An 18035-nucleotide genomic window follows, 5' to 3' on the forward strand; every position below is an offset into this window, starting at 1 on the left:
CAAGTAAAAATAAATTCACGCCTGACATTTAAAGGTTATTGCGACTATAAACCAAAGAATCGACCTAATATCGTATTGCATGAGAATGCAAAACACAGTCAATTTCTCAAGACAGTTGCCGCTAAGCATGCCAGTTGCGTAAAGGCCGTTAATTATAAACTCTATGCATTGAGAGATTAAATAGCACAATACCTTCTCTTTCTGCGACTTTGCGTCATCTTTATCAAAGACAAAACTTCGATCTTACCTTGAAATTAAACTGAGAACTTAAACCTTAAAAGTATGCTGAATGTCATCATTTGAATTTATCTGTGTTTGCCACAAGGTTAAATGAAATAAAGGGCAGCCAAGCTCATTTGCAAAAGCATCTCTCTTCTTAAGTAAACTTACCAGGGAAATCAGCTTTGCATCTCATAGAAGCAATGCTTTGCATCTCTATTTCCTTGGAACACCGTGACAAGTTTCTGAGTACGTTATTAACATGACTCTTTCATTAAAATCAGTTTTGATGTATTACCCGACCCGACAGTTTGAATCAATGTAACCACCCGACCTGACATCAATGCATTCCAGCTTCTAATGAAGATTGCCTTTTGCTTGTCGTTCGCCGCGGCAAAGCTAAACCAAGTTGCCTGTGAGCTGCCTCACAGTATCTTTTTTCGATCATTTATATAAAAGAGAAAAAACAACGGTCCGAGCATAGATCGTTGAAGAATAACAAATTCAAATCGCTTCCAGATAGCGTTTTTCCTGGCTTTGATACAAAAGGGTACCAAATGTGTTTTTCGGGGAAGCGGGAATCGTCATTTTTTGAAGACGGCAATTGGCAAAATTTTTCAGCGGGATTCGGGAATTGACAACAAGGGGTTCGGAATCGACCGTCGGGAATCGGGTTTGTCGCAGGAATTTGGGTGGGTACCCTCTTTCAACTTATAAACTGGCACATTGATTAAAGTTACCACACTTTTGTCGCTGGGGTCCGTCCGACTGTTGTTGTTGCTGTTGAGCGAATGGGCCTACTTTGAAATACGTTGAATTATAAAACTAATTTTATTGAAAGGATGCAGATTATGAAGTAAACCTACAACATTTATAAACAAAGATTTGATGCAATGTAAAATGCATTGTTGATATGCTATGTAGAAGTTTGACTGCCTTGCATCAGTTAAAAAGGTTTGCAAGTCAAAGGAGTGTTGTTACATCAGCCCCGGTTCGCGTGTTTTCTCCCTTTTACGGCCACGAGGATCAAAGGCCGGACAACATGGCGGATACAAAAAGCCCTATTGTCGAGAATGGTCAAGAAAAGCTCAGTAAAAAGTGCGTAAACAAATTTTTAGCGAATGTTTATATGCAAAATATTGTTATCGATCTTCGAAGTAAAAATCTATTATGCTCTCTTGTTGTTCCTAATGTATTTTTTGTGCTTGAATGACAGTTTAGGCCCCGGTAAAAAAGCATTTTTAAAATTGAAAATTGCATTTTTTTAGCAAAATACCGGCCCCACAATCTGGGATTTCGTTTTCGTGATAACCGAGAAAAATAATTCAGATAGTTAATCAAAACTTCATTGGAAGGAAGCTTGAAACTTTATAATTTTATAATTATATTTGTTATTTTTTAGCCTAAAATTATTCATTTAATTAATTCATCATATAAGCTAATTTATACTTTGATTTAAAATTTCAAAACTCTTGTTTTAGACTATCAAATATAAGCAATCCAACCAGGCACATGGTTTGATAGCTTGCCTTGAGAGTTTGTCGCATATGTGCACCATTTTTGCAGTTTTAACCAAATTTTTTCTCAGTTATTTTTTTCATTGCATTCAATAGCAACTGCTGTTATGCGGAACAAAAGGAATTTGTGTTTCACTACTTAAAATTTTGAATCTAACGTCACTACTGCACTACTTCAAATATTTATGCTTACCTATTATCCTTCCTCAAAAGTGAGCTTAAAAGAAGAATGAAAGCTGAAAAGAAGGCAAAAGAGAAAGAGGAAAAGTTGGCAGCAGCAGCAACCAATGATAAGGTACTTTTTGCAATAAAAATTGACATTAAGTCTTATATAGTCCATTTGAAGTTTAAAGACAAATTGCCAATTACACTACTTACAAGCTATTTTGCACTACTACAATTTGACAATGCTGAGCAAAGTTCTATGAATACACCATGGTAAGCAAGGGTGAATTTTGCAGGACAATGTTTTGCAGTTTCTACTAAACATATAAATATTTTGAAGACAGTTTGCCTATTTTTCAAGGGTGAATTTTACCATTTTGAGGCAGTCGTTTTTAAGTTGATTAATTTGGTAGTGATATGACCAGCTCTAGATGTATATATTACCCACAATACAAAGCCCATAATAAATAGGTCACAATTTTTTTGATGTACTTTTTCAGAAATTCAAACTATTTGAAACAATTTGTTTTCAATAAACTTTCTTTAAAATTACTTTCTGAATGATTTCTGAATTATTGGTCCTAAAAATAAGGTGTTTTACAGGTTTGCCACAGTTAAAAATGCTAACCAATAATTTGATTTGATGCCAGACAGTGGGTCTTTTAAACTTAATTCATAATTTTATGAAGTTATTAAAGTTGAAAAATGTTGAATATGAATTTGATTGCAATGATGCTTCTGTGCACAAAGTATCATTGCAATCAAATAGAAATCCTGTGGCTGGTTCTAAGCCCATGAAAACTTTGCAATTTCAACATTAAATTTATTATTGTTTTACAGAGATACAAGGAAAAATGTTGACTAATTATTTATATTAAGTAAATTTGAAAATTCACAAATAAACAAGAGAAGTTGTGTAATGATCAGCTAGGTGCTCTAACAATCAAGCTGGTAAATTTTCTGAGGCAAGTGGGGAGGTGCTTGCACTCGATTGAGTGCCTCTAATTTCAGGGCCTGATAGGCATTGTTTACTTGGTGAGTTTCTTTTTCACATGAAGCTTTAATATTGCTGCCTGTTCTTAATTTTTAGAAATTTTTTTTCTAGGTCACTGATAAACCTGCAAAAGTGAAAAGTAATGAAGATGCTGAAGAAAACTTGGATCCTAACGTAAGCTAATATAATTTGCACCAACCATAAATTTTGTTGGAGATAGCTCAGAATGGTGTATTTTAATACCATTTTGCATGGCTTAAAGTCACTCTTCCCCATCATTCAACCAGTTAGGAACAAAGATAAGCTTTTCTCTGCTGGGTGCTTGTAATTAAATAAACATTGAAAATTAGCCATGCTTTGTCAATTAGAAATTGTAAAAATATTCTATTGTAAAGTACAACCAATGTCGGTTTTAATTGTAATCAACATTTGATGGGACATGTAAGTACCTGTAAGCAAAGCCCTACGTCATGAGGATACAGTTATTTTCAGCACAATCCAATAAAGCAAATGTTTTCTGCTCTATGTTGACCCTTGTTAAGAACTAGAACCATAACTAAAGTTGCAAAGACAACTTGATTCTCTGTTTTCAAAAAAAAAATTTTGTGATCAAGTTTGACTAAATCTTATTTTTTGAAATTTGTTATACTTTAAATTTAATACAATCATATGAGGGTGTGGGAGAGAATTCAATGTTGAAACAGAAGAGCTCTTGTTCAATGTGTTGGTTCTAAGGATAGTTCTAGGTTGCTACTCCAAGTTTCACATGTAATGCAATCATCAGGCAATTTTTGTACCTGCTAGGCCAGCTTACTTTGTCCAATAAAATTTGCCAATAAAATCTCTGGAAACATTTATGCACCAGTTAGAAAGAAAACGGTCTTAAAAACAAAGAAGGAAATTACCTTTTAAGTACTTTCTGTAATGGCAAAAAATGAATACCAAGTTCTTTCTACTGTGCTTTGTAATTATAAATTCATCCTCACTCTGAATTTGGTTCACTAATTCATAAAGCTAAGCCATGTTTTACAGCCCAAGACAAGATAAACATGTAACTTTAACAAACAAAACTTATCTCAAACATCTTCTGAAAACTCCTAACATTTTGGACTCTCAGAAGAAGCCGTTAAGATACTTCCATGTGGAAGGGGGAAAGTGACATTTGAACATGCTTATCTCGCTTTGTTTTAACATGAACTTTCCTGACAAGAAAAGAAGTTAATGTTCTTTTTCAATGTTGAAAAGAATTTAACAAGTGGATGAGTTTGGGATAGAAAAAATTATCTGATAAATTTTTGAAATATTTGAATTCAAGTAGACAGGGGCTTGAAAAACCACGGAAAAAACAAATTTGTGACTAAGTCTAACATCAATGCTTCTAATACGATGCTGGGTCTCCCATTTAAAAAGAGGCTTAAAATGTGACAAATATGTTTAGCTGAAAATGTCAATAAAAATCTAGGGCAAGCAGTTACCGTTAAAATTGGTGGAGAGAGGGGTGATTAATTATCTGTCTAGAGCGATCTAGGAGGGCACTGAGCACACGCAGGCAATCATCTGCCTCAAACTGCCAGACCTGAATTCACCAGAGCCAGCTTGGCAAACAGGAGAAAAATTCCTTTGTCTATCACTTGACTGATATTTCTTCTTATAATAGGGAGAAACAGTTTCTTTAATATCAGTAGACAAAGTAAGCTGACACAATTACAAAGATTGCTTGAGTAAAAGACAGAAAATTGATCAAATAATCAGTCCCTAAGTTCCAAATCGAGAAAGGAATAATTACTAAATGCCAAAGACAGACTAATCATTTTATTTGCATTTTATGAGGGACCTAAATTGATAAGAACAACAAAGATAACTAAATTATGTGCTCAAATCACAGACAACAGCTTTATTAGTCAAACTTTGAGAACAAGTTGTATGAGATAAGAAACATTCCTTCTACTTGACTACTTAAAGGGAATGAATTTTTCATTTGCTTTTAGCAATACTACAAAATCCGAAGTCAAGCCATCAATGCTCTAAAGAAAGCTGATGATAGTCCTTACCCACACAAGTTTGATGTTTCATTATCTTTGAAGAATTACATTGAAAAATATGACCCAATAACAAAACCCGGAGAGTTTCTTAGTGATGTAGTGAGTGTAGCAGGTAGGTTCATATCCTTTGCATTGTAGTAATGAAAGCGAAAAGTTCAGTTTTGTGTCTTCATATTGAAATGTGTAAGTTGGGCTGCCTTAAGTTTTGAAAGTTGATAAATTCTATCTTCTAAATTTTTCAGTCCATTGCCCTCTACTCGCAGCTTTATATTTTCTCAAAATTTACGTAAGGAAACACTAGAGTTTGTGCTTGTGATCAAAATGACAATCCAAAGTCAGTAAAATATAAATGTTAGTGTTATTTAAAGTTTGTAAGTTATTTAGAGAGCGATCATGATAAAGATTTTCCAACAATTTTGGTGTGTCAAAGCATATTGGTCATCTGCTTTCGATTTTAAAGCGTTTAGATAAGCATTCTGTACTCACTCTAGTGTCTCCAATAGAAGGGGAGGTAATAGAAGGGGGGTGGTGTTCATTCCGACCAATGTTCAATAGAAGGGGGGGGGGTGTTCATGTCGACCAGTTTTCAATAGAAGGGAGTGCTAATAGAAGGGGGTGTTCATGTCGGCAATCCTTCTTTGAAATCGAAGTACCTTTTAGAATTTACTGTCAAAATTTGGTTTCAGTTTCTTGCATAGTTTTAGAGAAAATTGCAATCATACAAAGATAAATCAAATTTACAGCTTTTAACTTCCAAGTCAAAAATCATCGGTTTCCTTTGTACGGTTGAGATTTTACAAAAGCCAATGAAAAAAAACGAATAATGAAAATCAAATGACTTGATTTGAAAAATTTAATAGAAGGAGGGGTGCTAATAAGCGACGGGGGGAGGGCAAATTTTTCTGAATTTATTACACGGGGGGCGTCTATTAGAGACACTAGAGTAAGGCATTAAATGAGTGTGAAATTTATTAATGCTGTACATTTTACCTGACAGGTCGTATCCACGCAAAAAGAGCATCAGGTCAAAAATTGATCTTCTACGATCTTCGTGGCGAAGGAGTGAAACTTCAAGTAATGGCTGACGCAGGGTGGGAAAAACGTTATTTATCAACAATTTATCAAATATTTTTCATGTGATTTTTCATGTAATTTCCTACTTTTTTGTCTGGGAATGTACCATTGTCTAACTATTTGAACTGTGCATGTCAATGGAATAAGAGGCCCTGACAATAAATTTTAGATTGAATAATGCAACGGTATAGAACTATGTAAATATTAATTCCTAACCAAACTTTCAACTGTATCGATACAGTTTATAGTAACTCAGCTCACAGTCCGGTATATGTATATGAATTTTGCCTTGCTTTTTATTTCCAAGATCTTCAAAGCAGGATTTCTTCGAAGTTCACGGAAAGATCAGACGTGGTGACATTATTGGTATAAAGGGAAGTCCAGGTAGAGGCGTTTATCTTACTGAAATAATAATTGTTTTCATTAATTGTTTTCAATCTTCGTAACACGAGCACAAGTTAATATGAAAGAGAGTGATAATTGTTTCAAAAAATTCATATCCGGAAGCTTTAACTTCGAAGCTTAAATAAAGAAAATTCATATCCTGAAGCTTCAACCCTGATGTCCCTGTTTTCAATCACAATTTTTTGACTTTGATCACCTTCTTACAGCACCATCTACACATATTTGTGTTCGCATGGATTCCTACCTTAACCTGTCCAGTCATTTTGTACGAGTATTCTTCAGATCTAGTCTTGTCTTGCCATCCATACGAAACATCCATTAAGTGATGGACTCATGCTGGTCGAAAACTGTCGTCAAAATCACTATTTATAACAATGTAAATTTCTAGATAGTACAACAAAGCCAATCCATCTTATCGCACTTATTTAAAATATACAGCGATTTGATTGTGCCTTTTCGAGCAGTGTTTCAAAATTTAGTTTAATGAGAAAAGTTTTATAATCTTTTGATATTTTCGGAGGTGTAATTAGAACACTGTTTGTTGCTGTTTTTCAGGTAAATCAAAGAAAGGCGAGCTGAGTATTCGGCCAAGTCATGTGACACTGCTTGCACCTTGCCTCCATATGTTGCCACACTTGCACTTTGGTCTCAAGGACAAGGTAACCTAGAACTTTCGTTATATACTGAAGCTTTATATTTTAGTTGGTCTTTCAGAATGTTTCTTTACACTATTGTTTACACCTGCTCCATTGATTTGCACCCACACTCCAAAGCTGCTTAGAGAAGTTCACATAGGAAATTGTTTGTTCTTTCTTCCTTTCTTTCTTTCTTTCTTTCTTTCTCCTTTCTTTCTTTCTCCTTCCTTTTTCCTTTCTTTCTTTCTTCCTTTCTTTCTTTCTTTCTTTCTTTCTTTCTTTCTTTCTTTCTTTCTTTCTTCCTTTCTTCCTTTCTTTCTTCCTTTCTTTCTTCCTTTCTTTCTTTCTTTCTTTTCTCTCTTTCTTTCTTTCTCAAAGTATAACTTTTCCAGTAATGATTTTGAATAATGACCTCTAAAGAACTTTTGATTCGTTGCAATAAAAGTCGCCACTGCATCTTAGGAAAATTCGAGAAATACTTGTTTTCTTTAGCAGTTTCACTTAACAGCAAGCGTTTGTAACTTTCATGACTATTTGCTTTTAAAGATATCTTTGAATTATGATAAAAACAATGCAAAGAATCAGTGCTCCGACACAATTTTTTTACCATAAATTCTCGTCTAGGACAGAAATTGCAAAAAGTCACCCTTGTTCCAAGGCCTATCTTGTTTCAACAAACTTCTAATTGCCATTGGAAGATTAAATTGTTTGTTTTTTATAAAATGCGTCTATAGAAATCTTGTCTGACTCTGCCAAAGTCTTGTCTGAGTCTTTACGCTGCCAAAGTCAATATAAGCTTCAAATTTCGCGTTCTTAGGAAACAAGGTTTAGACAAAGATACTTGGATCTGATTCTGAACGAACATGTGAAGAACAAGTTTGTCGTCCGCAGCAAAGTCATTAATTATGTAAGACGATTTCTGGATAGTTTTGGTTTTCTTGAGGTAAGCTATTTTTGAAATGCTGCTCAATTCGAGTTATTTTCGCTATTTTTATGAAGATTAACAAAACTAGACATTGAAGAGAAAATGGGGCCAGAAACAGGCTGAATGTTTGATAAATGTTTCTAGGGGAGCCCTTACAAAGAAGGTTGCTTTGTTTTGGCTATTATGTTTAGGCTAATGTAGAAATCCATCTGTATGGATGATAGCATGATTTCTAACCAGTTTTCAGTCATAAAAGGAATGACCAATAGAATTTAGGGATTTTTCCACAATGTACAGGCCTTCTCTGGAGCCTATTACAAACTTTCGCCCATTATTGTGTTGTTTTTATAAACTGTATGATAATTCCTTCCCTTTATCTATATTTCAAATCAATTAAATCTATTTAAATTTGTATACTACAGTCGCACAAACTTTTTATTTATGATAATACTGTGGTTAACACTATCCTAGATATGTACTGATTTTGTACTGATGAATGTTTGACCAAAAGTAACAATAATTTTTCAAACAAAACGAGACTTGAGAAACACTTTTTAGTCTTGAACAATATGATATAGAAGATGGATTAAGGGCCTTTTTTTCATTTCCGAAGCTTGAAGTTTAGGCATATTTAGATAAATTTTCCTTTTATTTGGTATGTTTTAGAAACTTTTGGAGCTGATACCATATTTGTGTTTCCCGATTTTGCAACATCAAATCACCCCAGATCTGATTCGATTTTGTTTTCTGAAAGTCATTTATTTCATGGGACGTATTTATGTTTGTGATTTTCGTTTTGAAAAGATCATCCTAAAAAAAATCCACCTAGAAAGTGATCATCGATTTATGTTTTTCGGACAATCTATTCTCAAAATATCTTTAGAAGGCAATCAACATGTACTAAGGGTTTATGTCTTCTTTCAATGAAAAAATAAGTAATTGTGATTCTACACGCACGCTCATTGATTGGCTAATATTGATTGATAGGTTGTCATATAGTTATAGCTACAAAAGTATTGAGCATGTTACGTCTTTTTATCACACCATCGACTTAAAATTTCCAGGTTGAAACGCCGATGATGAACATGATTCCGGGAGGAGCAACAGCCAAGCCGTTCATAACTCACCACAATGACCTCAGTATGAACCTGTTCATGAGAGTGGCACCGGAGTTGTACCTCAAGGTATCCTTAGTTGGTACAGTCAAGCAGCGGCGGTTTTAGGGACTGCGGGGCCTGGGGCTAAAGAAAGTGGGGCCCTTGTTCTTTACAATTTTGTGGTGGCCATTGCTGGCTCCCATAAGTGCGGGGCCTGAAGCCTTTGCCCACTGGACCCCTCCCTTGAACCGTCACTGCAGTTAAAAGCCCCTATCTTTCTTACAACAAAGTATATTGCATTCATAGGGACTTGTAAACTGTATTCAGTTTGTAGTTATTACCTCAAATGGTCGAATACACAACCGTGGCACTTATCAAAACTGACTCTTTTTCGACGGCAGCGTTTAGTCTCTTTCAGTTTCTTTCTCTTAGCTGTTACTTTCTTCAAACAGTTGAATGAGAGCATGGCAAAGTCTGATCCAGCTTAGTTCAATAAAGTATTTTCCAAGAATTTTGTTCATTAAATAAAATTTTCCAGTAAATTGCTCTGCTGTTTGTCATTTCTTATTTGTCATTGACTCGCGTTTTTCTAAATTTTCAAAAAATCTTATACTCTCTTTGTTTAGAATATGCAGTGAAAATACTTATTTAGTTCGAATATCTTGCATTTTGAATCTGTTTTATTTTAGATGCTAGTTGTTGGTGGTATAGATAGAGTTTATGAAATTGGGAGACAATTTAGGAACGAAGGTAAGTTTCTTATCTTAATGACCGTAAGTTGAACATAGCAGATTTCCTGTAGCTAAAATTCTCTTTATTTACTTGCGCAGTTTGGAAGAATGAAATTTCCTGTATAGTTAGCCAACAGGACCCTCCTTCCCCCCCCCCCCCCCCCGTCTTAAATCAGAGGGGTTGAGGAGTTTGCTGGCATGACTCTTCGGCAAAAGTCAGTTAGTCGACAAAAACATTCAAAATAGCCTTATAATAGCAAAATAGCAAATTCGCCTTATTTGTCTTTTCATATGCAAGTTCTAATTTCTGTATGAATGAGTACAAAATCTATTTTTTCATTTTCAGGAGAGTCTGTTTTTCATTTGGACTAACTAGGAGTCGACCTCACTCGCCTTTGTCATTTCCCCTCCATGATTTTCTGGCTTGTTCATATAGAAATTCTGATTTCCTTAGATAAGTTTATTCTAGGCATCCATATTGCAGACCCATTGAAATTGATTTTTTAGGTATTGATATGACTCATAACCCTGAGTTCACAACCTGCGAATTTTACATGGCCTACGCGGACTACAATGACCTAATGCAGATCACAGAGACTATGGTTTCGGGTAAGCAATCTAGCTTTTTATCGGTTTTGGCTCGTACTGCATTTCGTATGTGGTCATATTCCAAACTCTGCTCAGCATTAAAAGAAGCATCCAGGGGCGTTAGAAGCTTGTCAAAGTCTTTTGGGCACATGTAGAAAAGGACACTTTGTCTTAGATATAAAAGCACATTTCCAAAAATCTTAAAAAAGTCACTATATTGGAATAGAAGCATGTCCCTGGCGCGTGCACCTGTCCGATATCCGTATTAGTATAAGTAAAGCAATTTGTTTTTTATAATTGCCAGTCATAGGCTAAGATTTAGATGAACAGGCTGCATGGACTGTCAAGCAGCACCGCAATGACTGGTCACTAGATTTGTTTTTTTTTAATGAATGCTACCACGCTCACACTCTATTCCTTCCAGGCTGGAAACTTTGTTTCTTGCGCGGGAAAGCCCACGCGTCTGACTGCGCACCTGAAATCACGCACTTTAAAGAAATTTGTATTGTTATTAATGTGAAATGTATTCAAATAGGGACTTTGCGCGGCCAAAATGAAAAAGTGCGCGGATGGAAAATTTGAGTGCGCGGGCAATATACCGCGGGCGCGCTACAAAGTTTCCAATCTGATATTCCTCAACATTTTTCTAATGCCAATAAATTGTGTAAAAATGGCAAAAGATTATGTTCAAATTCTATTCAAAAACCGCGGTACATATGAAAGATTAAGGGGAACTTAAACCGCTTTCGGGAGGGGGCTGAACAGGCTAAAAACCAAGAGCAAGGGTACTTTTGTATGGTTTCAAGAACTTATTGGAAGTTACTATGGGGGCTAATCCTCCTCAGCCCGCAGTCCCCGATTCTTCTTGTCAATTGCAACAAGTGGTTACAGTATTTTCGTTCTTTGAATTGCAAGAAAAAATGATATTTAATAGCAGGAAATGATAACTAGAATAAGCTTCTCTGAATTTAGCTTCAATTAATTAAGTAGCTATGCGTGATAGTTTTCTGAAATTTGTTAGTTGTTCAGAGTATATATTTTTATATTCTCCTGTTAATAAACGAAAAAAATTGCGGTATAATTTTGTCACCGAATTCCTAGGACCAAATCATTACCTGACCTTTCGCAGAGGCTCCTCCTAAAATGGAGCAAAGCACAGTTATTTACCTCAATTGATTTTTCCTCAAAAATTCCATTTTCGTCGTTTCCCCTCAAACCTATATATTGATACTTTTCACAATTTTTGTTAAGAAGTAATGCAGTGAGTCATCAAGTTTCGGAGCTGTGTCATGTAAAGAATTGTGTTTTTGATAAAGTTCATGTTACAGTGGTCAAGTGTAAGCATTGTCAGAATCACGTCGATATTTTGTGACAGGTTTGCAACCCTCTTTGTGTAGATGGTCGCTGCTTTAACAAAGTGTTAACTGTCGAATTAAAATTTTATAGATTAACATAATTATCATCACACCTTATGTTCTCAACTTCATGGTATAGCAAAAGATCTCTACCTATTCTGCAGGTTCTGAAATCGCCAGAATAAATATTTTCTCTGTGTTTGAATTATATACATCAATTTTGTAGAGTGACGAGATCTTGCCTGAAACTTATATTCCACTAGCTAACACGAAGTCTATCTGCTCCTTAAACGACAATTAACGCTGAATCAATATCTCAAACAGACTTCCACTCTTGACAGCAACAGGCATAGGTACAAAGAATGGCCCACTCTTATAATCAGTAGGGGACAGTGACAACCAAGCTTGCGAGCCACTTTCAGAATTCTCTCAGAACCAATGTGACTTAAACCTAAAGCGATTTCATTTCACTCTAATATTCGCGTTCTGCGAGTCAGTATCTAGATTGTATGGTTCCTTGCTGGTCTGACTTGCTTCTACTATAAGCATACAGCCTATGTAGAAAACAAATGTTTTCATAAAAGCAATATTATAGTTTACTGATAGTTGGCTCATGGTGAATTTGCTAAAAGCACTAGAAAACTCAAAGCTTCAAATCTTATCGTTTAGTGTACCTTACTGCATTTTAGCCACAAATACTTTATAAGCAACATTTTTAAGCAGCTTCTCTGTGGATATTCATGCAGAATGATGTAAGCAGACAATCAAGGAATTGGAAATTACTTTTTCAGGTATGGTTAAATCGATAACTGGAGGGTACAAAATAACATATCATCCTGAAGCAACTGACAGTGACAAAGGCAAGGCAGTAGAAATTGACTTCACTCCTCCATTTAGAAGGCTAAACATGCTGAAAGAGTTGCAAAAGGCTCTAAATGTCACTTTCCCAGATTTCGACTTATCAAGCCCAGGTGAGAATCTGCCTTTAGATTTTTTAAGTCATTTTGCTTTTCTTCATTTGAGTTTGAAAAATTGATTTAGAAAGTTTTCAGTTCATTACCCCGGTCCTGTTTTAAATGTAGTGAAAACCATCAAAATATGAAACCACAAGTTTAAACATTCTTCCATTTAACATACAAGACTAGATGATCTTAGTAATATAAGTTGAATTAAAAGTAAATTTACAGCCAATGGTTTCCAGTATGGGTAAAAATTAAGAAAAAGTTGCATGATTTAGCCTCAGTGTTCCAAACAGAGGACAAAGAAGCACAAAATGAATTACAGACAAATAATTTATAAACATGAATTAGAGAGTCTGAATTAGCTTTAGAGAAGGGATAGTGCTCAGAGGAGCTAGTGTATTTTTATACAAGCATCATATTGTCATTACCACAGCATGATTTCCGGGGCTTAATTGTTTCTTCAGGATGGTTCTAAGTTCAGATATTAGCCATTTTATCATATTTTAAAGGTGTTTTCATAACCATCACTTCACAATATATGCAAAGCACCGACATAACTTATCCTGTGATCTTAAAATTGAAGAAGAATAATGCAAAGCAGGCATTTAATTATTTGAATCTTGAATATAAGGTAACAACAGCAAATTTTAATTCCAGGCATCTAGTAAAAAATCGCTTATGTTCTTTCTTCGTTATGTTTGCTTCTGATGCTCATTTTATGATCTCTCTTCATTAACAGAGGCTAATAAATACTTTGATGCACTATGTGTGAAGAATAATGTTGAGTGCACATATCCACGAACTACAGCTAGACTTTTAGACAAGGTAATGATTATTTGAACTTTCACCTAAGCAGGTCATTACTCTTATATGCATAATGCTCTAAAACTAAAATTAACACAGAGAAAAAAAGAAGCAAGGATTGGTATAGTACTATCTGTTTCCTATCTGAGCTGCGACCACTGATCTATAAAAAGATTGGGTCAAGCTTTGTATTGTCTTGAAACACCAAAGTTTGAAGCATGCTCAATTTCAAGGAAAGCAGCAAAGCAGGCCCCTGCAAGTGAAGCGGGGGAAATTTTTTTGCAACCATGCCCTTTAGATTAGATCAAAATACATTTTAGAAAATTTTTTGCAGTCATTTTCTTTCAATCGTTCAAGATATTTAATTTTACTATTTTTAGGCATACTTTAGTTTATTATTCTATGCTTAGAATGAAATTGATGCTTTATGAGGCCCCCTAGTAGCTCTAAGGCTATTTGATCTCATGACAACATGCACCTATATTAAAATGGTGAAAGCTTCTTCCACCTTTCTTTGAATATATACCCTGCCCAACAAGAGACAGGGATAGGAAAGGGGGTCCTGGCAAGGTAACATAGAATGTGAGAAATGTCTGCTTGTTCCATAGCAAATAAAAAGAAGAGCAGGCTCTCTGAGCTTTTACTAAAGCACCACAAATTTTCTTCAGGTAGCAAAGGACATGTTTTAAAATTTCGAAAGGGACTTTTCACATTTGGAATGCACTTTAAAATTTTAAGAGCACTTTTGAGGGCATTTTTGAGGGCATGCAGAAGGTTCTGGCACCTTCTTCCCAGATGGCCACACTGTTGTCACAATAGTGGGCTTGATCCAGTCTTTCTTCATAGATCGGTGGTTGCAACAAGGGACATTAGCAATGCCCCATTAACACCATGAAAGCTCTAGCATAATGCTCAGTCCAGATAGACTGGGGCAAGTCCAAGTTTCATAACACTGCAGAAAACAAACCCAGAAGTATAAACACAATCATGAATGAGCCCTGGTATAATTATTCTTGGTTGGTTGTAAAACTATTATTTTCTTACTGGATGGCAAATAGACATTAAGTCTGCATGTTGGCAAGTATATTAGTGAGTTGTACTTACAGAAATGTTTGATTTTGTTATTTTAGCTTGTTGGAGAGTTTTTAGAATCACAGTGTTTGAACCCAACATTCATTTGTGATCATCCACAAATTATGAGTCCTCTAGCTAAATGGTAAGCTTGGTTTTAGACTTTGTAAGGAAGATTTGAACAGAACTTTTTTATTTTTAAAGATTTATTTGATACCTTTGTAACCTCTTCCATAACAAAAAGTTGATTTAGATGAGAGTCAAATTTAGAAAGCTCCATTTGTAAGTTACTCTTGTATTTTTAGGATGCAGTTGCTTAAATGGGGTTATAAAATTCCAATCAGGAATTTTTTGGGATAAAGCCTAAAAAGTATTTTTCTATACTTCACATGAATCCTTTGCTTCCTTCACATGAAGACTGAGAAATTTATTAATAATTTATTATTACATATTTGTGTGAATGTACATACTCAGTTGGTATAAAGAATTCTGTTGAGTGGTCTCACTTCTTTTCCTGTTTTAGATCGTCTGTTAATCAATTTTTTTCAAAATTTTCTATTATTTGAGGCTAAAAAACTTATTCCAGCATTTCAAGAACTCAAGAAGTATTTGAACAAGTAGCTTTCCCCAATGCTACCCAAAACAGTTGCTTTCATTTTATCTCAGTTTAGTTGTTCCTATAATACTTTTAAAACTGAAAATTTAATATTGCATCAAACCGCCATCAAAGATTTCTCTTTGTAAACAGGCACAGAGATGTGAAAGGGTTAACAGAGCGATTTGAATTGTTTGTTTGTTATAAAGAAATTTGCAATGCTTACACTGAGTTGAATGATCCTGCTGTGCAAAGAGAGATGTTTTCACAACAGTGTAAGGTGAGGCTATCATGATTCGCTGAATATAATTTTCTGATGAAAAGCTTGTAATGTTTAAGACAGCATTGGTTAGTTTTTTAAAAAAGAAGGTGAAGCATCATAAAAAGTTAAGAGATTCCTACAGGGATACTCATTCACTCTTCTACTTTTGCGATCACCTTTTTCTTAATTATTGACAAGAGTATTTCCTCACTCTAAAAGTAGGTAGCATAAACATCTAAATGCACTTTTTGTATAAATAGCATGTGACATAGGGATATCAAAAGAGAGGGGCAAACAGAGAGCTTCCCTGAAAAGGACTTTACAAATAAGGTTAAAAAATGAATCATGATTGTTTTGGAACCCAACATCTGAAATGGGAGTTTTGAAAAGTCCTTTTCTTTCTTAGCTCTTTAATGTTGTTTAAAATATTTTTGGTAGGACAAAGCTGCTGGTGATGACGAGGCACAGCAAGTAGATGAAGGTTTCTGTGTGGCTTTGGAGTATGGTTTACCCCCTACAGGTGGATGGGGTATGGGCATTGACAGAGTGTCCATGTTTCTCACTGATTCTAACAACATCAAGGTATATTTCCATAAGTACATTATTTGGTGATATCAAATGTGTTTTGAATAAAAATTATACCTGGTTTGAACTCTAATATTACATTCATAGCCTGTGGTACTATACTGCAAATGACGTCTTTCCTGGCAATTCTGTGTTTGTGGTATAGTAACTGCTCCGAAACAGAGATTTGGCGAGATATATTATATTGTATTATTATTAAAGTTCAGATGGCTGATAAGTCAAGCCTAGAAACCAAGTTAATTATTTAACCCTTTTCTTGTCAGAAATGTTTAAGTTTCTTCCTCATTCTTATTTGTTCTGCACATTTGGTAACATATTCTTTGTTCAATTGTAGGAAGTCCTTTTCTTTCCTGCCATGAGACCTGATGACAATAAAACAGCTGATGGTACTGCAAATGCAGATCCTAGTAGTTAATTTTTTGTTGAGTGCATATTAACATGTGTAGCATGGAATATCTTTTGACATTAAATAATTGTCAATAATTTATAAATTGTTTTCTATTTCTGTTTTACTTACTGACCAAGGACAAAATTATCAGAGTGGCACCTCAGCCCCATGAGAAATTACTGGACAAATTATTTAGTGACAATTTATATAATGGATCTCAATTGACCGAGATTCTGATATATCCAACCCCTAAAGAAATTTTTTCTTTCACAAACGTTGATTCACTTCTGTTCAGTTTCAATTTCCTTTTTTTGCCCACATCCAGCAACAAGAATTTCCTTGGAAGTGGCTTCCCTGTGAGGTTCTGCCATCATATTATCCACAGGGATCCATATCTAAAATAATCAGTCTTTATTTCACAAATCGTAAAAAGATGGACTCAGAAATGCAAACAAGTGAAGTCTTAGTATATATTCCAACATAACCTAGTTAAAACGATTTTAAAAAAATTATACAGAATTTAGAGAGTTTACACTCAAGTGGCAACCATCAACATAAAATAATGAGTTTTAAAATAAGCCTACATCGAGGTTAATTGCTATCGTTTGTACATTCGAGCTTATAGCGGGGTGATCACAAGTTTTCAGGGTGAATTCAGGAAATAGGGGACGTTTCCTGCAGACCTTGTGTTTACGAAGTACAAATGGCAGAATGACTTAAATACTTTGCTGTTCTTAAAGTACAATTTACTTGTACAGTACACTGAGACCCGGCACCAAAAAGACTTTCTCGGAAAAAAACATCACTTGCTGAAACAAGGTTAAATTCCCTCGTTTGTCCTGCAGCTTCAAAAACTTCATCTTGTTCGCTTAAAATCCAGCTCACGTAGCCTTCTCCAAACTTTGGCTTCTCGGCCTACTTGCTGCTTGTGTACTTTGTCACTGCTTTCGTGCCTTCGCTCACGGCGTGCTTAGCGAGCTCTCCTGGAAGCAAAAGCCTGACCGCAGTCTGAATTTCTCGCGAGGTTATCGTGGCTTTCTTGTTGTAATGGGCAAGGCGAGATGCTTCTTGCGCGATCCTTTCGAAAATATCATTGACGAAGGAATTCATGATACCCATGGCCTTGCTGGAGATCCCAGTGTCGGGATGCACTTGCTTGAGCACTTTGTAAATGTAGATGGAATAACTTTCCTTGCGCTTCCTTGACCTTTTGCCACTTCCACCAGGTTTCCCAGCCTTTTTTCCAACTCCTGCCTTTTTCTCTCCTTTCTTTGCAACCTTTGGGGCTATCTTCCCTCCTTTAGCTGGTGCGTCCGACATTTTGTGTTTTGATTTTGACCTCCACGCTAGAGTACCAGTTTCCTAATGGTAGAGTTGGACAATGTGTTGTTCTTGTGGCTTTTATTTCAAACTTAGGCCCTTGATCGAAACACACGTGATAGATACATTTTGATTGGTCAATTTCATGTTCAAGATTATTATTGGTGCGTTTTGATCCGAACACTCATAGAAAACCATTCTGCACGTGGACTGGCCATCTTGCACAGGATTATCCAAAGCCTTGGAACCTGTTTCGCTCTCAGGCTAATCATTAACTTCTTTGAGCTTTTCTAATCGTTGT

At 35.4% G+C, this 18035-nt stretch overlaps 2 protein-coding genes across 2 annotated transcripts; one reads left to right on the forward strand and one right to left on the reverse strand.

Annotated features, from left to right (window-relative positions):
• Positions 1-1029: 1029 nt before the first annotated feature.
• On the forward strand, positions 1030-16517 carry LOC135690600 (lysine--tRNA ligase). Its single transcript, XM_065208198.2, has 17 exons — positions 1030-1317; positions 1950-2031; positions 3007-3069; positions 4884-5049; positions 5935-6028; positions 6319-6395; positions 6972-7075; positions 7869-7994; positions 9041-9160; positions 9763-9823; positions 10312-10413; positions 12539-12718; positions 13449-13534; positions 14644-14729; positions 15333-15459; positions 15880-16023; positions 16361-16517. Exons 1-17 carry the CDS (start codon positions 1133-1135, stop codon positions 16439-16441), a joined length of 1884 nt encoding a protein of 627 aa, XP_065064270.2. The 5' UTR covers positions 1030-1132; the 3' UTR covers positions 16442-16517.
• A 353-nt stretch (positions 16518-16870) lies between these two features.
• On the reverse strand, positions 16871-17799 carry LOC135690949 (histone H2B.1). The gene has a single exon (XM_065208647.2). The coding sequence runs from the start codon at positions 17732-17734 to the stop codon at positions 17330-17332; it is 405 nt and encodes a 134-aa protein (XP_065064719.1). The 5' UTR covers positions 17735-17799; the 3' UTR covers positions 16871-17329.
• Positions 17800-18035: the final 236 nt, after the last annotated feature.

Source organism: Rhopilema esculentum, chromosome 4 (assembly GCF_057945365.1).
Source record: "Rhopilema esculentum isolate cy_ngs chromosome 4, ASM5794536v1, whole genome shotgun sequence".
In the NCBI taxonomy this organism is placed as follows: Eukaryota; Metazoa; Cnidaria; class Scyphozoa; order Rhizostomeae; family Rhizostomatidae; genus Rhopilema; species Rhopilema esculentum.